Source organism: Natrix helvetica (assembly GCF_964273705.1).
Source record: "Natrix helvetica genome assembly, chromosome: Z".
NCBI classification, from domain to species: Eukaryota; Metazoa; Chordata; class Lepidosauria; order Squamata; family Natricidae; genus Natrix; species Natrix helvetica.
The window spans coordinates 37,173,621-37,199,298 of NC_138554.1; the positions used below are offsets into that span (position 1 = coordinate 37,173,621).

The 25,678-nt window shown below is 38.0% G+C and overlaps 1 protein-coding gene across 1 annotated transcript in view; it reads right to left on the reverse strand.

Moving 5' to 3' along the window:
* MYBPC2 (myosin binding protein C2) overlaps nt 1–25,678 on the reverse strand; it is a 67,877-nt gene that overhangs the window by 31,906 nt on the left and 10,293 nt on the right. The window contains exons 2-10 of the mRNA XM_081932510.1: nt 11,782–11,844; nt 7,911–7,940; nt 6,152–6,229; nt 4,446–4,594; nt 2,993–3,110; nt 1,901–1,949; nt 1,513–1,572; nt 650–861; nt 349–481 (exon numbers count right to left, since the gene is read on the reverse strand). Of these exons, the coding sequence (XP_081788636.1) occupies nt 349–481; nt 650–861; nt 1,513–1,572; nt 1,901–1,949; nt 2,993–3,110; nt 4,446–4,594; nt 6,152–6,229; nt 7,911–7,940; nt 11,782–11,844 (892 nt within the window). The remainder of the gene's footprint in view (nt 1–348; nt 482–649; nt 862–1,512; nt 1,573–1,900; nt 1,950–2,992; nt 3,111–4,445; nt 4,595–6,151; nt 6,230–7,910; nt 7,941–11,781; nt 11,845–25,678) is intronic.

A 25,678-nucleotide genomic window follows, 5' to 3' on the forward strand; every position in this document is an offset into this window, starting at 1 on the left:
AGGGTGGTTTTAAGCGCTCCGAAGGCTTCAGGGAAGCCTCTGGACAGTCCCTGAAGCCTCCGGAGGGCCTCCGGGGGGTCAGGGGAGGCTCTTTTCGCTCTCCCCAGGCTCCTATAAAGCCCCTGGAGCATGGGGAGGGCAAAAAAAAATGTAAAAATGGGGGGGATCACGCGTTTTGCGCGCATGCGCACTGGGGGGGTCGCACATTGCATTATGGGTGCGGCACGCCCGCACTCGACCCCCCTGCGCTCCCCCACTTGTGGCACGCGAGTCAAAAAATGTTCGCCATCACTGCACTAGAACAATAAACCTGCATCCTGGCTTTACCACCTCATTGCTCAGACTTACTTGCCACTGGGCTTGATCACTTGCCCATTTTTCATCCATTTGATAGGTAAGTCAGGATCACTCAACTCCACCCACATCTTGATCTTGTGGCCTTTGTCAACTTGATAGGCTGGGTCCAGTTTCTTAATGAATGCTGCAAAAGAGATTGAGAATAGACACCCTTTTGTGCTCTTGGTTAAGAGAAGGCTAATAAGTCAATATCATTTATATGTGATGCTAAAATGCTAAAACATGCCACATAACTATGGACATTAAACAGAAGCGATATTTCAGTCTCCACCAGTCTACTCCCTTCTGATACCTGCACTTTTCTTGATCTCCACCTTGGCTTTCTTGAGCCTTTTCAACATGCCACGTAGATCAGTGATGCCATACTCAAAGGCAATTCGTTCATACTCGCTTTTCTTGGTCACACCCTTAAGCAGTTCCCAAATCTCTGGTGGAATCCCCAAATCATCGTCGTCGTCCTTCTTTTTCTTCTTTTTCTTCTCTTCTTCTTGCACTTGCACTTCTCTACAAAGAGGGATAGAGGAAGACGGAGCTTTTGAACCTGTCCTCTAGAATCCCAACCTTTGTGGCTTGGCAGCCTGGCTTGGGGGTATGGAAAGGTGAGAGGGGAACTAGGCTGTACAAGTTGAGCTGCAATTGCATGCATGTACGTGCCGGTCTGCCCCTCATGTGAGTTGAGCTGTGCACACATGCACCGGCCCACAGCTCATTTGCGAATAAGCCATGGCCTGGTAGTAGGCCGCAGCCTAGGGGTTGAGGACTAGAGCAGCCAATTCTTGCCCTATATTGCATTATAGAAAACTCCCAAATTTCTCCAAAAGAAAGCTTGTCCTAAATTTGACCATCGAGGAGCTGAAAAGAAATTACATAAAAGCCCTCTCCCCTCATCTACCTTTGTTATCATATCCCCAGGAAATCTAAGACCTTCCATTTTAAAGGAAAATTACTTGACAAAGAAATGCAGGTGAAGGCAATATGCTACATACCTAAATAGGCATTTTTCTGCCTAATGCTGGCTGGGAAATTCTACACCTCAAAATTGCTAAAGTTCAGAAATATTGCCCTAGCTGATTGCCTCTGCTGGTTATCTATTTTCAGGCAAAGAGAAGATTGCTGTTATGTTCCCTTCATTGCTAATATCTTTATTTACTGTACCTTTTCTTAAGCAAGCCAGTGAAATCCAGTTCTCCAGCAACATCGTTTTTGGCTTCTCCACTGCAAGAAAAAAAACAGGGAATTTCTCAACCCAAAGTACCATTTAACATTTTGCTTTCTTTCATCTTCTGATTTTTGCAATATTTTGTCTGAAGAAGAGTTCTGGAGATGGCTAAACGTTCACATTCCCTTGTCTCATTGTGGCTTGATTTTGGAATTGTTTTCATGAGCCTTACCTGCCACCATCACCCCCATATTTGTCAGGTTCAGTAGCAGAATGATAGAGGCAGGACTATGGAAGATGTAGTCCAACAGAACCAGAATGATTAAATGGAGATGGGCTTTTCCAAGTAAGGGATTCATCTGTGCTGAAACCATAGATACTTACGAACGTTTGAATGTTTCTAAAATGTTGCCAGCTTCTTCTGTTCTTGGTGCTGGATGAGAAGATAACAATGCTTCAATTTTTTATATTTATGCTTTTATGCTATTGTAATCTGCAGAGTCTCTCTAGATAGTGAGATAGGCAGCAAATAAATTTAATAAATAAATAAAAATAAACAAAGATTTAAAGGAATAATGAAGATAGGTATGAGAAAACAAGCTATTAGGAAGGAAATTGGGAAGGAAAAAATTGTCCTTTAAAGCAAAAACATATTTTTGCTCAGAATAACTGTGCTTACTAATGTTAGCTAAGGATTAATAACCAAACAAACAAATGTCATCCACAGATATAAGTAAAGGAATGATAAAATATCCCGAAGACTAAAATTCCAGACAGGGATATCAGCCACACACAAAAATGCCATTATTAATATTAATCTGGCAAATTAATCTTGTCCAGTATGAAAAACTATTTGGTGGCATATAGACTCCAAAGGATGACATTGGATGTGAAGACATTTAGGCTGAATTTGTACAACATGAGTCTTGTCCAAACTTCATTTAGGTAGTCTGTGGTTCAGTAAAATCTATGGAGATTCTCAGTTGTCCAGGTCATGATTGTCCCAAAAGTGCTTTTTTTCAAATCTCCATAGACATTTAGCTATATACTTTGGGATGAACACCCTTCAAAAGGTGCAGGGGTGACCCTTAGAATCTCCATAGATATTCACCGAGCCACAGACTATCTAACTGAACTTTAGCCAAGACCATGTTGCACAAATTCAACCTAAATGTCTTCACATCAGAAAGAGGACTAATGAGCACTTGAATCCTTCCATTCTCCACCATTCAGTCAGAACGGAATAAGCTTCTCGGATGAGAATTGAAGTGTCTTCTAGCAAAGCTAGAAAATCCAGTTGCCTTTTGAAAGAAAACACCTGTGAGATCAGTGAGGTTTGGGAAACCCATTTACCGACCTAAAGAGTTGTATGAACAATGTCATTTATCTTAGTGAGCAAAGAATGTTATGCAAACATTGTAGGTTTTTAAAAAAAATAGGTCTGGAGATTAGCAAACAGTGTGAACATGGTGGTACCTTCTGCATCAATATTGAAGAAACAGCTGTCAAAAAAGTCCTTGGCTGTCACCTCAATGCGATAGTCACCTCGGTCTCCAATTACTACTTTCTCAATTTTCAGCTCATAGGAGTAAATCTTTGAAAATAAACAAAACATAAGCACAAAGTTTATTAGGTAGCTATTTTTATTGCCATTATATGACTAGCACATAATAGTTCTGAACTAGAAACAAGCATCTCCATATTCTCTATATTCCATTAGTGTTAATGGGAGTTAAGGAGATTTTATAGGATGTGAAAAATGTAGTTCAAAGAGAAAGACAATAGCAGCAAAAAATGAACTACTGGAATTAAGATACCTAATTTTGCAATTCTCCAACCAAAGTCCCACAGGTAGCTTTATTTATTTGTTTTACAATTCAGGCTTTGATCAGTAAAAAAAGGGTTTTCAGTAGGTAGTAAAATAGTTTAGGGGGCAAGATTTGCAATAGACACAAAAGGATTAATCACACCTACATTATTGATATCTTACCCCAATTTTTTCCCTTCATTGTGCTAGTTCCTGTTAGTTTCACAAATATTTGAGATTAGATGTTTACCAAGACTGGTCTGTTTTTGCTCTCAGTGACTTTAAACAGTTAAATCTCAAAATAGTTAAATCAGCTTAAAATGTCTTTCTCAGTTTGAAATTAAAGACATTTTCAGATATGTTTAGATTTCTACTTCACCCATTTTAGAAGTCTCAAGCTCAAGATATTCCCGAGCATTTAAGAAGCTGTTTCTGAAGAGCTGATTACTCTTTAATTCAACTTACACACAGATAAATCTGTTGTGTGAATACCTTCATAAGGTCAACAAGTGTAATCCAGCAAATTTCTCCAACAGTCACCCAGCAGTATTGTATATGGCAGGGATGTCCAAACTTGGCAACTTTAAGACTTGTGGATTTCAACTCCCAGAATTCCCCAGCCAGCTCTGCTTGAAGTCCACAAGTCTTAAAGTTGCCAAGTTTGGACACCCCTGGTATATGGCAAATTTCTCCAACCTGATGCTCCCTCCCTCCCTCTAGCTTGTTCTTAAAAGCAGCAGAGTAGCATTTTTCTACTCTGGGAATACTGTGATGACATTCATTAAGTGTTATGACCAGTTGTAACTCTCTTTTTTTTCTTAGTGACTGAGATGTCACTAAGCAAATGGTTGTAAGACGTGGACTTAATGTATACAAAACATCAAACTGAAAATTTAGAGAATGGTGAGTTTGGAGAAAGGACACATATTTATGAGCCAAATCAGACTTAGCCTGGGAATTGTGCTTTGACAGAATTCTTAACTGCTATTGAAAAACATATTTCACAGTATCCTTTTGAAATACGTCATGGTAGTTAAGAGTAAAGTACTTTTAACAGTGCAGTATATTTTGAGAGAACAGACATCAGTATCTCTTATAGCCTCCTTTTCTACAGGGGCTCACATTTTTATCCTTGTCAAAGTCCTCTTTGAACTGGAACCGTAGTCCGCTCTTAATGCCCAACTCCAGCCATTTCCCCTTGAACCACTTGATGGAAGGTTTGCAAGGGAGTTGAGCCCCATCCAACTGTACACGGACAGACACATCACTGCCTGTAGAAAGGAGACATCAAAGTCAGAATACCTAGCTAAATAGGCACTTTGTTATCCCATTAATGGAACTCAAGGGAATTAAACTTCTAGGGAAAGGTGGACTCTCTCTGAAACCCCAAGGAAATGAATAAATGTGCTGGACTACAAATCCCAGAATTTTTAGACTACACAGCTATTAGTTGTGGTGGCTGGGGATGGTGAGGTTCCAGATCAACCTTGCTGAAGGTTGTTAGTTTCAGGGAGATGCTCTACTTCAGTGATGGCAAACCTTTTAGGCACTGAGTGCCCAAAGTGCACATGCGAACCTTGAGCATGTGTCCACGCCCTGCCCAAACTGCAAGATGTGGGCCATGCACAAACCTCACAGGTGTGTGCAACCCACGCATGCATAGCAGAGACCCAAAGACCAGCTGGTCGGGGGAAGGCACACACGCATGCGCAGCAGAGACCTGAAACAGAGCTGGGGCAATGGCATGCATGTCCACAGAGAGGGCTCTGCATGCCACCTTTGGCACGCCTGCCATAGGTTCACCACCACTGCTCTAGTTGATAATAAACTAGAAAATCCAACAGTTGCTTTATACTAATTGGAAGAGAGCCATGCCTCCTCTAAGAGAAGATTTTTAGAAGTGTCCTGATTATTCCTGATATGCAAAATGACCATTTAACGTTGATCCATAGCTTAAGGCATATGATAGAAGTCTATCTGTAGTTATGCAGCTAGTTGCTTTAATCTGGCAAGATTTCTGTCTGCCGGTGAAGAACAACAAAGGAAACTATTCATATTTAACACCATATGTTGTTCTTAGTTCCTGGACACTCTCAAGGCAAGGCACACCTAACCCTAAAGCTTTACTGTACTAAATTAGCAAGAATTAGAAACAAGGTTCTAGGTTCTCTTCCTGTTTAAAAGCAAGCAACTTTTGGCTCTGTAACATCCTATCAGTAATAGTCAGAGAGAGAGAGGGAGGGGGGAGGGAGGGAGGGAAAGAGAAAGAGAGAGAGAGAAAAAGGATGAATGAAAAAAAATTAAAAGACCACTCAACCAGGTCTAATAAGAGACATCTACCTTTTCTTCCTATACTTTGAAATGCCCTTAGCGGTTTCTTTTGAAACTGTTTGATCTCAGCTGAATGCTGGAACTGTAAATTCTCAAACTAATGTCTAACTTAACTGCTTTGGTTTTCCCTCTTCTTCATCTTTACTATTTAGGTCATGTGTCTTAAATTGCAAATGTCTTTTTTATAGAAAGAAAGAAAGAAAGAAAGAAAGAAAGAAAGAAAGAAAGAAAGAAAGAAAGAAAGAAAGAAAGAAAGAAAGAAAGAAAGAAGAGGGAGGGAAGAAAAAAGAAAGAAAGAAAGAAAGAAAGAAAGAAAGAAAGAAAGAAAGAAAGAAAGAAAGAAAGAAGGAGAGAGGGAGAGAGAGAGGAAGAAAGGAAGGAAAGCCCTCTAAGTAAAGTATGATGCACAACAAATGATAGGATTTTTTTTTAGTTCATGTAAATTTCACTAGAATTGGATATGCATGGATCTTCTGCCTTTCTACTTTGCCATTTACCACAATGTACTAGCACATTTTCTGGCTTCTGGATGAAGACTCCTTCTGCCTGTGTGGAGGGATCCCCTTTGTCTTGCACTGGGGAGGAAAAGAATAGAGTGATTAATGAAGGACGAAAAGTGCTAGGGTGATTAGAAGTTCTAGGATATAGCAAAGCAGGAGAAAGTATTATCATTGCATTTAAGTTCTAAAAGGGAAGAACAGATTATCAAGAGCATGATTTAAGAGAGCCCTCTATAAAAAGTATTTCATGTCCTGCTTACAGATTTTCTCTCCAAAAGATTTTACTTCAAAATTAGGGGTGGATGAGGGAGCCAAGTTTATTATAGATAAGATTTGATAAAAAATAGAGCAAACACCAGAATGTTAAGCACCAGTTATTCTTTGACTTCCATATAGTTTTAATTTTGGAATCCTTCTGGACCAACTCAAGGTTTAGAAAGTAGGAGGCATGATATTGTGGTGGTTCTTTTCCTTTCTCCAAGTCCTGGTGGTAGCAAAGAAGACATTGAAGTGTGGGGCCCTATTTTACAAGGTTCATCGAGACCTCAGTCTCCCCCCACTTATATTTGACATCTACATGGACCTTCTAGATTAAGTCATCCATAGACATGAACTATATAACTTTGCCGTGAATCAACAAATGATGCCATTGAGGTTCCCCAGTGTCTCTAGGCTTGTGGAGGCCTGGATGGACAAGAATTGACACTGGTCAACTCTGTCAAAAGCAAATAGCTGTGGGTTCTGAAACCTCTGAATTGATATTTTTTTATTTTATTTCTAAATGCAGTAGCACTTACAGTAATTCATCCCCTAGTATAATGGCATGTATGAAAGAATGAATGAAGAGACACTGCCAAGGAAATAAGAAACAGCATAGTCAATAGCTACATTAGATAGCAGGTAGGACAAGAAACTTGGAACAGACTTTCATTAATTTGCTAAGGGTGTGTAAGAGACGAGGGGAATTTGTACTGTTAAACTTGCTGGATTGATATCAACCTTGCAAAGTAGACTAGGTAGGAATCACAACCAGATGAGTTAATTCCACTTTATTGTAAAGCTACATTGACAGTCTTGCATGTCTAAAAATACAATTCTCCCCACATTTATCCAGAAACTAAGGAGCCTTCTAAGCCTCTTGTTCCATCCTTTCTATAGATATTGGCAGTGCTGTCTCTTCTCTGGACATTCCCTTGGCAGTGTCTCTTGAACATAACTTGAAGATTTCCAATATGCCTCTGTACTTAGTTATCTTCCAGTTGAATTACTATGATAGATTCTATGTGGTGCTCTCCTTAAACAGCATGCAGAAACTGCAACTTGTCCAGAATACATTTTTTTAAACTTTTGTAGGCATTTTTGAAACTTCACAGTGTGTCCATATAACACTCCTTCTATGTGAGGTGCACTGTCTTCCTATGAGCTTCAGGGTGCAATTCCCAGTGTTTGTTATTACCCATAAAGTCCTGCATGGCTCAAAACCAGATTACAGTACTTGTAAGACTGCCTGATGTCCAATGGTTTCTGCTTGGGCTGACTGACCAAGAAATGACAGGTTTGGGCATGGTCCAGCTCTCTCTATTAAGCAGTGCCATCATGTTTTCTCTGTCCCAGCACCTGCCTTGAGGAACAGCATTCATCCAGGTGTCTTTTTGACTGTTTGCAAAGCATTAGAGAATTGTTTGCTCCATTGGATATTTGAACAAGGATGCTAGCTGATTTCTTTTGCTATTTTTCTAAGAGCAAATATTCTTACCTCCTGGAACCTGCTCTGCTGGAGCTTCAGCTAGAAAAAATAAAAGAGGGGGGAAATATTATATGTTTAATTACAACCAACAAATAATGTGCTATTTTCCACACTGTTCTACGTACAGACAGTTCTTGACCTACAATTGTTCATTAAACAATGGTTCAAAGTTATAACAGCCTTGGAAAAAGTGGCTTATCACAGGTTTAGGATCTGTCCTCAAAGTGTTGACCATCACACATGACTCCTGCAGTCATGTGACTGCAATTTGAACTCCTGTGCTCACATTTGCAACTGTTGCAGTATCTTGTGGTCTCATAATCACAGTTTGAGACCTTTTCAACCAGTTTTTGACAAGCAAAATCAATTGGGGAAATCCTGATTTGCTTAACAACCATGTGATTCACTTAATGACCACAGTGATTTGCTTAATGACTGCAATAAAAAGTGTTGTAAAATTGAGTTCAGTCACAATGTGACTTTAAGTTGAGGACTAGCTGTATAAATTCTTGTTGCAACACAGCTTTTCTTAGGCCTGTAAATATATTTGGATATTTACATTTTACCCACATTCTTAATGCATATAGGATAGCCTTCCAAAATATTGAATGAAAGCTTGTCATAACAAAAAAACAGCAGGGTCTTATGTGTGAATGAAAGAAAATGCCTATAACAAAGAAATGTTTGGCAAGGACTAGGATTTTAAATGCAACTTTTCTTGACTAAGTTTGAATGTAACAACTAAATGATTTCTTGCTAAGTGAATAATGTTTGGATGTAGGAGTTTATATACTCATCCCCATCCTTTGTTCCTCCACTATGGCAGCAAAAAAAAAGGTTCAGTTAAAAAAATACTGTCCAGTCAGTTGAAACAAGTTTCAATTTCTCAAACTATGCCACAGCACTTATAGTATCTGTCAGAGTATGTTCATAGACTGGAATACACATGGCAACATGTCAGTCAATGGGGACTGTTTGAATAGACATGTTAACAGGTCAGCCAATGAGGATTGTTTGGAAACTGAAACATAATATTTGTTTGTATGGGGCCATAAGAGACAATCTGAAGTCTGGGTATGGCTTACAGTTGGTTTGGCCTCAGTAAATTCCCAGCTTCTGTACAATGTAGGCCTCTATATCTCTCTACTCTGTAATGACTTACTTCTATAAATATTGCATCTATGTTCCTGATATTGTATGCTGAATTCTGCTATTTGGTATTGTATATAAAGAAGTTTCTTATATATAATTGAATCCTGCTGAAGTTCATTTACTTGTGTGCTTGCTGGACCTGCTGCTGCAATGAAAACTCTTGACAATATCAACTCCAGAAGAAGCAATGCATGGTTCAATGCAATACTTCAGTGTTCTGCTGTACTATAGTTAGGCTGAAACTGAAGCAAAAGATTTCAAGGGATGTGGCGGTGGTGTTTTTTTTCTGCCAGAATCTAGAATCCATAAAACCAGCCTGAACATTTTGCTAAGAAGATGACAAAGAATTGAAACTTGTGGCAGCTTAGCTCACCTTGAAAATTAGAGGTTCAAAACTGCTTTCTATGACTGGATGTTTTAAACATGCATACTGTATGTAGAGTGTGATTTTTTGGCTTTATATTTTATTAGGCAGAGATCTCCTTTTCAATTAGGTACCAATGCCATACTGAATCCCACAAAGGAAAGATATCAAAGGCAGTAAAGGAGTCATTATTCCCCCTGGACCAATAAAGATATTATCTTACTTGTTTGTCATTCCTTTAATTAAAATGGTCTGTCAGGGATCAGCAGACTAAGAGTTGGGAGCCAGTGTTTCTAGGTCAACATGCCAGCATGTGCAACACTAATGCAGAGGTCAGCAAGCAGCAGGTCTCTGCTTAAATTTTAGATTATGAGATATGGAAAATCTTTCCCCTGTTTCTTCAATTAGTTTGTTTGTTTGTTTAATTTCACACTTGTCAATGCCCATCTTCCTCATAGAGGGGCTCTGGTTGGTGTATAATTTAAATTTAATTAATCATTAAAACATCAAAATTAAATATCTATATGTATAAAAACGCAAAAACACTCATGCAAGAATCACGAAATCTCCAGGTGGGGGGCTTCTGTGGGGCAAGCCTGAGGAGAGAAGTTGATAAGATAGAAGAGGTTTCTGTGTGGCAAGGCTGAGGGAGAGAAGGTTATAGGATAGGGGAGCTTCTGTGGGGCAAGACTGAGGGAGAGAAGGGGATAGGATAGGGAGGATTTGGTGGGGCAAGGCTGATGCATTGAAGGGGATAGGACAGGGGAGGATTTGGTGGGGCAAGGCTGAGGGAGAGAAGGGGATAGGAGAGGGGAGCTTCTGTGGGGCAAGACTGGGGGAGAGAAGTTGATAGGAGAGGGGAGGCTTCTGTGGGGCAAGGCTGAGGGAGAGAAGGGGATAGGATAGGGGAAGATTTGGTGGGGCAAGGCTGAGGAAAAGAAGGTGATAGGAGAGGGGAGGCTTCTGTGGGGCAAGGCTGAGGGAGAGAAGGGGATAGGATAGGGGAGGATTTGGTGGGGCAACGCTGAGGGAGAGAAGGGGATAGGATAGGGGAGGATTTGGTGGTGCAACGCTGAGGGAGAGAAGGGGATAGGATAGGGGAGGATTTGGTGGGGCAAGGCTGGGGGAGAGAAGGGGATAGGAGAGGGGAGCTTCTGTGGGGCAAGACTGGGGGAGAGAAGGGGATAGGAGAGGGGAGCTTCTGTGGGGCAAGACTGGGGGAGAGAAGGTGATAAGAGAGGGGAGCTTCTGTGGGGCAAGACTGGGGGAGAGGAGAGGTCGATGGTAACTACTCATTAATTTTCCAGCTGTAAGTGTCGATTTATCAAGCCTGATCACATAGTTTCGTTGCAGAGCAGAGGTATTCAGCGTGTGTGTGTGTGTGTGTGTGCATGCGTGTGCGCACACGCACGTGTGTGTGTGTGTGTGTGAGTGCCTTAGATTTGCTGAATCTGAAGATTTTTCTGAATCTCTCTCACTCACTCATACACACCCCCACAGCTTTCCTGAGCCTTTTGACTGAAATGACATAGAGTAGTATATCTATTATTTCTAGGGAATCAAATGCATGGTTCAATCAAAATACACACATTATGCCTGTATTTTTCTGCTATAATTGACATGCAAGAAGCCATAAAGAGAAAATTATTAAAAGCAGCCTCAGTCCTAAACATCTTCCGATTATGGTCCAGTTGTCCACTGAATTTCATGGCATCCAGATAAGCTATCCTCTCATCTTCCTCCACCCAGCCAGACTCATAATTTGACATGGTTTCTTATCAGAGAATGTTTTCTTCAGTAGAAAAAGACAGAATAACCGCATAATGTATTTTGGTTGATAGTGGTAGGAGTACCCTTGACTCTGGCATCCATCCTGACTCTGCCTTGGATGGATTATTTTTAATTCTTTCTTTTCAACAGGGATATAATCCTACCATCAAGGTATTCTTGGGAAGAACAACTGCCCTAAGCACCATTTGTAGAGGGGCATCAAAGGCTAATACAATATTTGCAATGACCAAATGGATTAAATTATTTTTATTCAGTTAGCAAATAATCTCAATGCCTTTGACTTTGGGGCTCCTCCACAAATAGAGGTTTATTGGGATACTGACTTCAAAGGGTGATGGGAAAACATTCTCAGATGAATATTCTGCCCTTGGCCTTTCAAGAGTCTTGAAAAGGCTTTGCATACCATTTTATTTCCATTCCCTTGATGAGGCTATTCATAATCACCAGGGAACAGAAAGGCAAACAGTATGTTCTCTACAGCCCTTCATTCTTCCAATCTAAAAAAAAAGAGCAATTGACTTTCAGTTAGATCCTGTATGCATGATCAAGTCGATATATGGCTCATATTCTTACTTTTGGGTTCTTCTTTCTTCTCATCTTTTGGCTCTGCTTTCTTCACTTCTTTCTTCTTTGCTGCTGTAGAGGAATGAAAAGACAGCAGATCAGGAAAAGTGGGCACAAGGCAACCCATGTCCTCCAATCACCTGCAACTATGGCAAGCGACTAGTTGGCCTTCAGAGGCTATTCTGTTCTTGTGATCATGCCCAAAATTTGGGACCAAGTACCCATTTTGAGTGGCATTATTTTTTCTACCCTCCCCTTGACAGTTTAACAATTTGATCAGTAAAATATCTGAAGTGCTGTAAGCAAAGGGGAGAGGAGACATGACTTGGCAAGAAGAAACAGAACTTTCTCTAGCATCTTTGTAAGCCACATGAATCATCTTTAAAATCTAGATTCCTTATGCCTTACACCAGGGGTGTCAAACTCAAGGCCCAGGGGTTGGATCCAGCCTGCAGGATGCTTAGGCGTGGCCCGTGGGGCCATCCTGGAAACAGTGAAGGACCAGCTCACAGGGCCTTGCCAGAGAAAATGGAGCTCCATTTTTTCACTGGCAGAGCATCAAGCCACCACAGACACCCCCAACATGAATGATGTTAAACTGAACATGTTCCCCCGGCCATGCTCTCCCACAAGGTCAAACACAACTGTGATGTGAACCCTCGATGAAATCGAATTTGACATCCCTGTCTTACCCAGACCTTGTAGCTGCAAGTTGTCAGCAGCTGTATGTGGCCTGGTAAAGTGGAACATTGCAGCATGATGGTCATTGTTCTGGATTCCTACTGAACTCTACACTCTTCATTTTTATTGTTTATGGTTGTATTAATTATCATTTTATGGCCACTGCATGCACTCAGTCTTGGGTAAGCTATATTTAGGAACGACCCTTTCTTCCTTTTTAATAATTCTGCAAATCTAATGCAAAGAGTTGCTCTAAACATACTAATGCATGATTCTTCTCTGTAGGTGATGCATTTTGGCTATATAAATAACAATACTATCTGAAGACTAAAAATGACGTGAATTTTATTATCAGAGGATGTTCATTAACGTGACCAACTTTTTTACAATGAAAAGGAGGACAAATAAATTGGAAAAAATATATCGTAAATAAAAGAAATATTTTATTCATTGCAATAATAATACACTAAAATATGATATATGCATAATAAAAATATTTGCAACATTTTATATTGTAATTATGCTTACATGCCTGTTAATTATTATTTAAATGAGTACTTTTCCATTGAATTAATATTTTTTGTCAATGTATCATCTTCTAACAATATATTGTAAATATCTGAACAAGAAATATCCTTCATATTGAATTTTATGGCAAGTGCTGCAGCTAGAGTATCAACATTCAATCTCGATTTCTCACTTGTCCAAAAATCATTGGCAATTGAAAAAACCTCTTTCAACTGCTGCATTAGTTCCAGGGCAGCACAACGTAAATTGAACAAGTATAAATAAATGTTCACATGGAATATGTTCATTTTTGAAATGGCTGACAATATCCACCCATCTTTTATCAATTTCAACATGTTGATTTTCCCATTGTATTAATTTTTCAGAATTTAAATATACATTCAGTCTTCTAATTTCTTCAGAGACAATTGTCGTCTATTTTAATGTCTAGCATTTCTTTAGATAAAAATTCAACACAAGATTCAATATCTGTTCAATATACTTGTGATGAAGTAAAAAAAACACCATTAAAAACTGTTTAATAAAATACGTCACATAACACGCCTTCAAATATCAAAAAGGAGGACATGTAGGAGGACACTTTTCGAGGGAGGACAGAACTTACAAAAGAAGAACTGTCCTCCCTAAAGGAGGACGGTTGGTCATCTTATGTTCATAAAAACATTATTTTGAGAAGGAAGATGAAGGAATAATATTCTAGGAAGAAATCTTGCTCATTAAGAGAAAGTTTGGAGAGAATAAGGTAAGGTAAACCTGTGGAAAATCTGCCATCCTGTTTCTTCAATAGACCTGAAATCACACATTTGCACTGTGAATTCAAGCTCTTCATCATTTATCTTGATGGAGTTATTTGTACAAACTATCTTTTTTAAAAAATCAAATGAAGGATAAAGTACAGCCTTCCAACTCTGTTGTCTGTAAATTAACGCTTTTAACATAAACTATTCAATGCAGCAACAGTAATATTATTAACCATAATAATTAACTAAGAATGAAAACTATTGTAAACCTATGTTTATTCACTTAGTTAAAATAATGAATGTGGATTTATAACCCCCCCGCCAAAGGTAGGGATTTCTCTGGAAGCTTGGAGAGAGGGATTATTTTGAGATCTCCCTGCATTTTATGCCAATATCAACCATGTGAAGAGAAAAAGCTTGGCCCCAAATCACTTAGTGTGACTTTCAAGGGCTGAGAGATGTAATGTTGGATCTTTCTGTTCCTAAGCCAACACCATAATCCTTATGTGAGTATTAACATTTAATCAAAGTCTGCTTTTCTTGGGGCCCAATAACTTAGCAGAATGCTACTCTTGATCATATGGTCCTTTGGGGGAAATTGTATTTATCTGAGTATTTTAAAAGGTGGACAAGCATAATGGAAGGCAATATTATTAGCCATCTTCATTGATAATGATGAAAATTTTAATGTAATACCAAGTGTAATGTAACCAAATGGAGAAAAATTGGATTAGAACAACCACAACAAAGTAGCTATTACCCTGTGTATCCAAGCATACTCCGTCTCTGTGATAATCAGTTTTTTTATTGCTAATCTAATCTTGAATTGGACAACACAAAGACCTATTCCCCCTGCTGAGATAGTTTTCCATCCATCCTTGGGCCAATAGAAAAGTATATTTTACTTTATTTTTATTTATTAGATTTTTTTAATCTTGATTTTATATCATTATGACATTAGCTGTTCCCACTCTTGATCCCTATCTAAAACATCTAATGTTTTAACTGCATTAACTGTGACTGCAGTGATCTGGGTTCTTTCCACTGAAAAGAGGGGAAATTTTTATGTTATTTGAGGGTGTCCTTGGATAGTGTTGGTATAAGACTGAAATAATTACTTAAATACTACTGTAGCTAAAGACAATTTAAGAGTTTTTCACTCATGGCCTGCGGACAAGATGAAGGCTTTGTTATGGAAATGTGGTTAAAAAAACATTATCGAGGCTTGTTTGTGCCATGGTTAACTGTAAATGTAGAAAGGCTCAAAGACAAATATGAATTTAGAAAGGCAGGAACTTTAGAACAGTACAAACATTTTAGCTGCCAATAATAGTACAACACACAGAGTAAAGCATGTTTAGATGAATTCAACAATTAAACTTAATAGCATGCCTCTGTACAGTTGCCTTTTATTCTTTTATCTCAGCTGGCGTTTGATTAATCTCTCCTAAGGGGAATATGCTTTTCTTTCTTTCACACATAATAATTGCTTTTGGCTAGATTATTTCTTTATTTCTGATTCTTTGATGTCTAAAATTAAAGCATATAACATTATAATTTCAAATCATGCTCCTCTGAAGCTTATTGCATTATCTGGAGAAAAATTGCAAATACACTTTAAGTGGTTTCTTTGCTGCAAAGATCTCTAAAGCAAATGGAACAGAAAATGGCAGATACTTTTCTAAAAAGAGACTTTCACTCATTGTTGTCTTTGGCATAGGACAGTGCCATGGGAGCCCACGGGACGGAGTCAAAAAACCTCAAGCTAGTAGTTGTGATTATGCAAACAAACCACAGCTTCTTTTTTTACACACATCAAGTAATGTATTTAAAAACAGACCACGGTTTTAACTGCACCGTTAGACCTATCACCTTGTCTTTTTTTGACCTTGGATATTGCTAAAATATTTATTCAAATCATTTACTTGTTTATTTTATTCGTTTGTTTGTTTATTATTTATTTATAAAATTTATTGGCTGTCCATCTTACCATAAGGTAATTCTGGACAGCTTACACTTACATATAAACTAAAACATAACACGTTTAAATCAAACATTAAAGCCAAGGACACATGGGGACAGTGGGGGCGGAAGGGGGTGCAGGGGGAACTCTTTTTACCCGATCAATCACCTTAATCACCCCTCTGGGGTCCCGAACCGACTGGTAAAATCATGTCTTTAGGCCCTTACGAAAAGATAGGACATTTGGGGCCAACCTCAAATGGGGGACAAGAGAGCAGGGGAAACAGTAGAGAAGGCCTTCCATCTGGACCTTGCCAAGCAGAATAATTGGACCGACAGGGCCCACAGCATACCTCCTCTGCCAGCACAAGTTGTACGGGCCAACCCCAGTGGACTGAATATCATGCTATTTAAATTGATTAAACCAGTGGTTCTCAATTTGTGGTCTGCAGACCCCTGGGCAATTGCAATGTCATCACAAGGGATCTGTGAAGGCTTGAAGAAATGTTATGATTTAAATCTTAAGTCTTGGTGGTCCAAAACCACAAAAGGATATTCAATAGGAGACAGTGGTGAAGAAAAGACTGAGAATCACTGGGTTAAATTTATATTTTTAAAGGACAAAATAAATTGTTTTTATTGTTTTTTTTCATCCCAGCTATCTCTCGAAGGATGTAAATCTAAGCACAAATTTAACAAGCTCTATGTTTCCAAGACAGAAATTTACTATCTTGAACAAAGCAATGATATTAGGAAAAGGGAGAGAAATCTTGCAAGTTATTGTTTTATAGACTTAAAAAGAAAATCCTTGAGCAATGAAATATTGTACCATCTGTTATAACATCATTAATCAATTTTTGTTTAAAACTTATTCTGAATTGTAACATATTTGTTTTTGAAGATAAGATAAATTCCTTTATACAGAAATGTGTTTTGCCACATTTACCAGAGATTCAAGCTACTAATTTTATTTCACCTCTTTTGCTTTAAAAATGTCACTACAATTAAATATATTAAACTGAAAAAAATCCTGCTTCTGATAGTTTTCCAGTTGAGTGTATAAAAAGTATATTAGGTTTCGGCCTCTTTTTGTTCAAGATCTATACTGAAGCGTTTTCGAATAAACTATTTCTAAAGAGGCAACAATTCCTGATTTTTCTAAATCAGAAAATTATATTACTAAGAATATTCTAACCACTGAGAAATATGGATGCTGAGATTTTAAGTTATTTTATCCCTCAAAACAGAGAGTATCTTTCTAACTATGATGATTCAGATCAAGCTCCATTTATAGAGGACTGTCAAGTTTCAGGCAGTATCAGATTTTTATTGCTTTTATTTTAATTCAAAATAAATAAGATCCAACAGCCATAATTTCTATGGGTGCTCAGAAAACTTTTGTTATATTCATTTGCAGCTATTGCAGTCAGTCTGATTATTATTTTTTTGTTTCTATAAAGTTTTATATTTGGAGTTGATAGATTTATTCAATGTCCAAATCATTGAAGATTTACTAACAGTACATTCTTACTGTAGATAAATTTATGTTGAGGAACACCTCGTGGTTGCCCTCCTTTTCTTTTCTTTTAGTTTAGGACTTCTTGCTATTCACTCAAATCCACCCAATGGGGCAGCTTTCAACCCACAAAAGATCCACTAACTTTTGAAGGCAAATTCTTCCCGCCTCTGTTGGTCAACGTCATACCAGAAATTCTGAATATATCAGTGGGATTATAATAGGCTGAATAGAGTATACATTTTGTTCCACCTTGATGATATTTTAGATATTTTAAACTTGATTTTTTTGTTCCTAATCTTAATTTCATTATTTAGGAACTTGAGGTCCTAACTAGTTACTCTGTGTACTGAAGAAAACCATACTATATACCATTGGCTCCCAATAATAAAATATAATGGTTTCAATACGATAGTTGTCCATGACATTGTAGGAAGAAAGCTACGTGTGTGTATGATGATAAAAAAATTGGATTCTACTAGCACTTTTCCAACTAATCTTTTTTTAAGACTTAAGCTTTCACAAGTTGTATCTCACTTCATGAATGCCCATGACACTCCATAATAGATCTCAAGGTGATTATTTAAGGAAAATAAAACATTAACAGCACCACTCAGTGAAAAATTGTTGAATAGATAGGTATGAGAAGGTTTCAGGAATCTCAGAAAATGCTTATAGACAAAATGGGTTTTTAATATAGTACCATGATTAATTCATAAGTTATTGGTAATTTTCCATGAAACCTACGTTATCAACTCTTCTTGCCCTCCCTCTCTCCCCAGCGTTTCCCCTTCACCTTACACCAATTTATATCCAGTCCAGCGAGAATACACATGACAAAGTGAACCGGAACACAAGAAAACTTATTCCGTTTAACTAAAATCATTAGTTGGAAAAAATGCTAGCACTCTTGTGGTTTATAGTCTATTTATCTTGATATAAAAATACTGAGGGACCCATCTCAATTTATAAAATTTTATTTAACTTCTGTTTTGATACAAATGAAAAAAAAACTAGACAAATTATCTAGAATTCTCTGGAGTATTTGGGATAACTAATGGATTCAGCACCGAATGTGAGATATTTGCTATATGTTTATTTCATTGCATATTTACATGAAATTTTACATATATATTCCTTTGGCAAATTTTTACTTTTATAAATTACAACGGTCTATTAAAAGAGATACCTTAAACTTTCCACACTTACACGTTTATAACTGGGCATCTATCCTATCTTTGGTTACTGACTGGAGTAAGCAACTTTAAAATTTAGCTCCTCCTTGGACTCAGCTTGAGAGTTATTATCTGATCCCACTGAAACCCTGGCAGGTATTGTGCAGGTATCAGTTTCAACACCTATACTTAATACTGCAAGACATATATAAAAATATTACCGCTCAGCTTTGACCCATTTAGCCGAGAAGGCTACATTATAAGCCTAGTTTTAAAATAGCTTCCAAATCTTTTTTTTTTGTTTTTTTGTTTTTTGATGAACTGCGCCACTAATTATGTTATTACTTTTGATCAACACAGCTCTGAATAAGCTGTTTTTAAAACTTCATGGAATTAAAAATGTGTTTGAGTTAAATCTCAGTATATTCAACTAGTTGTTCTGAACCACACTATCTGCTCAAGATATATATATTCCTGATTGAGTTGCAAGTATTTGCAATCTATCAAGATTTCAAGAACTATGGATAACCTTTGCAGGAGTTTGACAAAGGAACTATGCAACCCTGGTAGGTGAATTATATATTGAACTGAGGAATATTGTTGATAGTATAGCTTCCAATGGTCTTTGCAGGGCTGGCCTTGGAAGAAACTTATATCATATCATACCAAATATGCCAGCTATATTGTTAGGGGGGCAAATCTACCACTAAAGAATAACTCAATATTACAATTAGTTCTAACTGGTTTCTAGGCCTATTGTACAGCTCTACATGGAACTCTCCTGGAGATATCAGGAACAGATATCAGAACTGACTCTGACTATTTTCACCCGCTCTGAACAACTCTTCAGAAGTGGAGCAGCATAAAAATCAAAACACTAAAATAAACTGATTAAAACCATCAAAAACCAATGAGACTTTGACCTTGACTCTAGTGCAGGTGACTTTGAATGACAAGAGGTGTTAACTACTAATATAATTTTATATTTGTCCTTTGTTTGTTACATGGTTTACTCTGCTTCATTGAAACCTACCCCAAATTTCAATTACTCGGTGCAATTCACAAATAAATGAAATTTTTGAAATAGGGCTTTTTCAACAAAGGGAGCAAAAAAAAACCCAAGTTCTTTAAGCAATATGGGCAACTTCTTTAGAGTTCTGTTTTCAACATTATTTGAAAACCTTCCCCTCCAATTTTTATTGCTTTAGTTATTAATTTCGTGGTTGTGTGCATCTTTTAATGCAGTTGCATGCATTGATGCTTTTCAATACATGTGGATAATAGAATAAAACAGATAATACACAAAGTTTAAATTCTTTAAGCATTCCTGCTTCAAAGGAGTGAATAGAAGCATTAGTATTCCTCACATAACCTATAACAAAGCTATCTTCCTTCCCCTCCTATTATGTAGCTGAATACTAAGCAAGATTTTAAATGGAGCAATACACAAATGCTTAAAAAGTGTTTTAAGCAGGTCTGGATATTGTAGGGTTTTTTCCCCCAAAGTTTGATGAGTGCTACAACACAGCGCACAAGCCCCCAAACTTGACTTAATATCACACAACTGTTGTACTCACATTGCTCTAGTGAAAATACTTATAGATGCTAAAATATAAACAAAGTAAAAATAAATTCCTTGTTGAGTCATTTCCTGGTGACTTGGAGACAAGTCCATATAGTTTTCATGGCAACACTACAAAAATAGTTTTACATTGCCTTCTTCTGTAAACTACTCAAATCCACTTTTAGCCTGGTCTCGCATCATGTGCATATTGACACCGTATTTAGGATGATCAAAAGACAAGATTTGATCTTGCACCTAAATATTTCCCCACATTAAGATCATCCATGTCCCAGATATGTGAATACTCTCAAATGCCAAGTAGCTCTTATCTATTGCTCCCTTGCTGAATCCCTTCATTCCCTTGCTGAAATTTTCCACAGCATTCCATGCTCTTCGTGCATAAGGACCTCCCTTCCAAATGATCAAATTTGGAAAAATTCTGTTTGCTCTCAAAAATCCCTATCTCAATTGTTCCTTCTAGATTTTGTCCCATCAAGGAACAAAATCTAGAAGGAATAATTGAGATATGAATTTTTGAGACCAAAGAGGATATTTGTAGGACAATAGGGTTTGAATGATGATGAGATGATCCTAGGGGAATTGGTGCTAGAAGTCAATTTGGTAGCAGGGCAGAACAGGTGAAACCATTCTTGTCTGGGATTAACTGTCACACATTTGAACAGCCAATGAATGACTAGCTGTAACCTAAGAACCACCTGGAACACATTTTTTGCTTATTTGTTTATTCAATTTATATGACCATCCATCTCACACAACCTATGATAAACAATCATAAAATCAGTTAAAACCAATGACTGAACAAAAGCTGTTATTCCAACTCCAAGCGATTACAAGCAAAAGCAGACAGACAAATGCAAATTAGAGTAATTATAAAACATAGTTTGCTTATTCCTTAGGAATTACAATGTGATTTCGAGGTTAAGGCAGCTTAAAATATTTTAGCCATATTTGTGGCCAAACCATTTAAATCCAAAAAATTGGATTAAAGTTAACCAAGAATCCATTAATTGCAAGTTTGTACTTCTTGACCTTGTATTTGGGTCAAGAGGTGTCTACTAAATTCAGTTACTGTAAAATATACTGTAAATATCTTAAAATAAATGCATCAACTGAAGTGACAGGATGAGATACTTTTTCTATTAAGACCATAATGTCCCTATATTTTAAACAGGAACCCCAGCTGGTTCCTTTCTTTCCCATGTAAACAAACCCCTTATTATTGCTACTTGTTCTGAGTTATTATATTTTTGAGGATTACATTCGAAGGATAAACTGAGGTTTTTAAACTGCAGATTGTGGTCTTAAATCAGCTAGCAGACACGTGTACATTTTGTTTTAAATTTATTGCTGCAAATAACCCATTGAAATAGCACTAATTGCATAACAAATTATTTACCAGGTAGGATCCTTTAAGAAATTTTGAGCTAAAATTCTCATCATTTCAATGGTTAACCCTGTTGGACCTAATGTGAGATTTTGTCTAAAACATGTGAATCGGACTACATTGTTTTAATGTCAGTCAAAAACGTTAAAAACATTGCTTTTCTAATTAATACAAAATAACTTTCTACATATGAAAAACTACTATACAGTCTCCTACTGATCTTAATGCAAAGATATTCATTTTCCATGTGGTATATGTGGTACATTTTTCTGTGTGATATTTTAAAAAGCTGTGTTCAAAATCCATCTCTTTAGAAAATAAAAGATAATGAGCAATTTGCCAGTTCCAGGTAATTTATGGAATAAAAAAGATCAACAGCCATTATTTAACAGGTTTATTAAATTTGAAGGCTAACTATTAATTGCATGATTTGTTTATTTTAGATTTACATATACATATACATATACCAGTGACATGCGGTGAGGTTTATGGCTGGTGACGCTGGTGACGTCATCAGGAAGGTGGGTAATGGGACCACGTGTGTGGGAGGCTGAGGCTGCCTCAGCCTCCCTCCTGCACACGTGGTCTCATTCCCCACGTAGGATTTCCTGGGGCCCCATCCTAACTGAAGATTAATCAAATCTGACCCTGCTTAGTTTTCTTGGAATCAGCCATGGCCTTCTAAGCGCTACATTAAATATCGTATCACAAAATAATAATTGTAAAAAAAATACATCTGCTTTTTCTCTCTCTGTCTCTTTCAGCAGCGCAATTCTTAACAAGGCGCCGGCCACGACTTGGTTTCCAGGGTCCTTTCGCGAGCGAGCTGGCAGGGAAATGGTAGCTGTTTTAAAATAATGGCTCCTTAATTGCTCAACCTCCTACAAAAAGCAAAGAACTAATCTCTTCCCTCAAGTCAGGATCTATAAGATTCCCCATGTGCTTTTCTGGTGCATGGACAAAGTGCAGATCATCAAGCAATTGCAAGCCATCTCAACAGATGGGATTAGGAGATGAAGACCATTCAGAGATGCTTGAGCCAGAGCACCTCTCATTTTAGAAAGCACAATTTCTTGCATTACCCCGGGCCCAGTCTACTTCCTTTTAAGCGCTACATCTGCCCTCTATGCCTCCCAATAAAGCTACCAGGATGAGTCCTTTCTCACAGCCTGTCTGACCCCTAATATAGCCTGGTGTCAGAGTGCTGAGCCATCACCCCAAGTGATCACTAATAACACAGCAGGAGCAATGTTCCCCCTCCACCCCCATCCCACCGGAAGGTTGGTCCAGCTGTCGCACGGGCTTTGCCAGGTCCTGCCTGTTCAGCTCTGACCGAGATGCTTTGCATAGTTCAGGAGGCCGATGAGAGACTTGGAACTCACACAGAAGTCCCTGGGAGAAAGCTTCTCTTCTCTCTACCTATCCACTCATTAAATCCAGTTCTTTCTTTATTTCAATTCACTGCTCTGAATGCCTCTGAGACATTACACGGAGGGGAATGATTTGATAGGACTCAGATCCCCATTTGTTTTGGCAAGAGAAACTAAAACTTAACACACTGCAGCTTTTCCCTCTGAACTGATTTGGTTTGTTGGGGCGACATGGCCAGCTGATTTCCTGTAACCAAATCAGAGGGGTCCGTCTTGTCTTAAAGGGCTGTCTATTTCAACTCTTGTTTAAAAATAAAAAAAATATAAGAAGGGAAGGCAGCCATCAGGTCCAGAGTTGCCCATCAGCAGTTAGCATCTGGTCACTGCCTCATGCCGTTCATGCCTGTATTTACTTAAATACATTTCAATTACAGTACTTATGTTCTACACGTACATCTCTGTATATAGAATAGCAGAGCTGCATTTTATGCAACTCTGTAGCCTATTTGGTGGCAGTGACCATTTAATGGACTGCTCTCAATGAGTCACTGCTCTCAAAACTGTATAAGAATAATGAAAAAATATTTTCCATTGTGTCTGAGTGGTACTTATGTGAGTCAGAATTTGGAAGAGGAAGAAGTGCTTCCAGTGAATGGTGCGTCTATGTAAAACGTATTTAGTTGGCAAGTTTTATGGGGAAAAGAGGCTTATTATCAGTCCAGCCAGAAAATACATATACCAGGTACTTATACATACTCCAACCTGACCATTTTCCTTTTAGCTACTCAAAATGATGATTATGTAATTTAAAAAAAAATGTTGTTTGATTGCAGGGAAAATAAAACCCTTCTGACTTTTTTAAAAAATGGACTTGAATACTCAACAGGCCAATTGTGCTCAGAAAGTAAGAATTTAGTTAGTTTGATAGCTTATTAGTAACCTTGACTATCACTGTTGTATCTTTTTATTCTTGATGAATGTATTTTTATTTTCCTTATGTGCACTGAGAGCATATGCACCAAAGACAAATTCTATGTGTGTCCAATCACACTTAGCCAATAAAGAATTCTAGTCTAGTCTAGTCTAGTCTACTTGGATGGGAAATTATCAAAAAAATATTAGGCTTTAACCTAGAATAAGAAATCAAAAAATGACCCAGAGAAAACAATGACATCAAGAAAGTTTGCAAGGATGTGAGAGTTAAATCACTTGTCTCTCGTGTTATTGGGACTGATCCCTTGTGATAGCTCTGGATAGGTAGGCAAAATTCAGAAATGTTACTGTAGAATAGAACCGTTTGTATTTTGACAAAGGGCAAAGATGATTAGAGAAGGTTGATTGGTTGGTTGGCTGACTGGCTGGCTTTTTAACAATTTCTAAAGAGGAAGAAGAAAAGTCTTAAGGTTATGATTTCTAACTGTAAGTTCTCCCAATTTAATCATTTGCTTCCTAATATAAATATCTGTGTCCCTCACTCCAATTTATAGGCTACTCCTAACTCAGTGGTTCCCAATGTGGGCCCACACCCCAAAGGGGGCAATTTGATTTTTAATGGGGACAATGTGAACCTTGTTTAAACCAGCTTAATGGTCTTTTAGGTTTCCTCTACATGAATAGAGTTCACTTTTTGAGTAAAGTAAGAATTATAGGTCACGGGGTAGGGGGCATCAGGATTTTAGAGATGCTTAGGTAGGGCATGGCCAAAAAAAGGTTGGGAACCACTGCCCTAAACGTACCCTGCAAACATGAATCAGTAAGCAGAAGTAATATCTATGGCAGTGTTTCCGAATCTTAGCAAGTTTAAAATGAATGGCTGGCTGGGGAATTCTGGGAGTCTACACATCTTAAAGATTCTCAACATCTGCCCATTAATTAGAAAAGAAAAACCCATCACCTTAATGGTAATTTCATTCCTTCATTTGCAATTGGAAGCCTCAGCAGATATAAAATGTGGCTCTTGAACCCTGGAGGAATATAGTGGTTTCTTTTGAACTGTTAATCATTCCCTCTTTTTAGCTTTAAAGGACCTCAGTTTAGGATCTTCCATTGAATTTGGGGCTGGACTCATCAATAAAATAGTTATGTTCTCGTGGGCTTTATTTTGGAGACCTTAACTTAGAATGATTCACTAATAGTTACAGTGATCATATTTTCCATGGTGTGTGTGTGTGTGTGGTATAAAGGACAAACCTGAAAAGGGACATATCTCAAAAGGATTCATAAGGATAAAAAATTGTAATTATTTATATTTATGTATATATATATATTTGTTTTCGTAGATTTTCACGGGTGTAGGTATGCTGGTTTTGTTGTATTCGGGTCTTTTCCCGTGTAAGGTTGAGATTGTCTTTGCAACGTTTAAGGTTGAGATTGTCTTTGCAACGTTTCGGCAGGATCTCACCTGCCATCTTCAAGCGTGGGCTTAAAAGCCCACGCTTTAAGCCCACGCTTGAAGATGGCAGGTGAGATCCTGCCGAAACGTTGCAAAGACAATCTCAACCTTACACGGGAAAGGACAAAAGTGAGCGTGAACAATAAATCAAACTAAAGGCAAATTTCCTGAAATAAATAGCTGTTCTTTATAATACTGGACATATCGTCACTGTATCTGTATCTCTTTCTCCCCTTCCCATCAGTGTTTCTCTGACCTTTCATGAGCTCCATGTCACTTTGCCTTTTGGGGGACCTTCTGCCCTATTAGGGGCACAGAAGGAGTAGGGTTTTCTGCCCAAGAAAGCAGACATGGCCAAGTTTATAATTAGCCCGCCTGGCTTTAGGCTGCTTTCACTGAGCCCCTAAAGTAATTCAACCCACAGGCTGAAGATGAATCCCTTGGCATCAGCACTCTGATCAAGCTAGGCCTCTCAGTTTACTTTACTTGCTTCTTACCAAGGAGTTCACTTTCACCATTGCAAAATCCAGACATGGTTGCTTCAAATCCAGAAATGCAAATTATCCATTATGC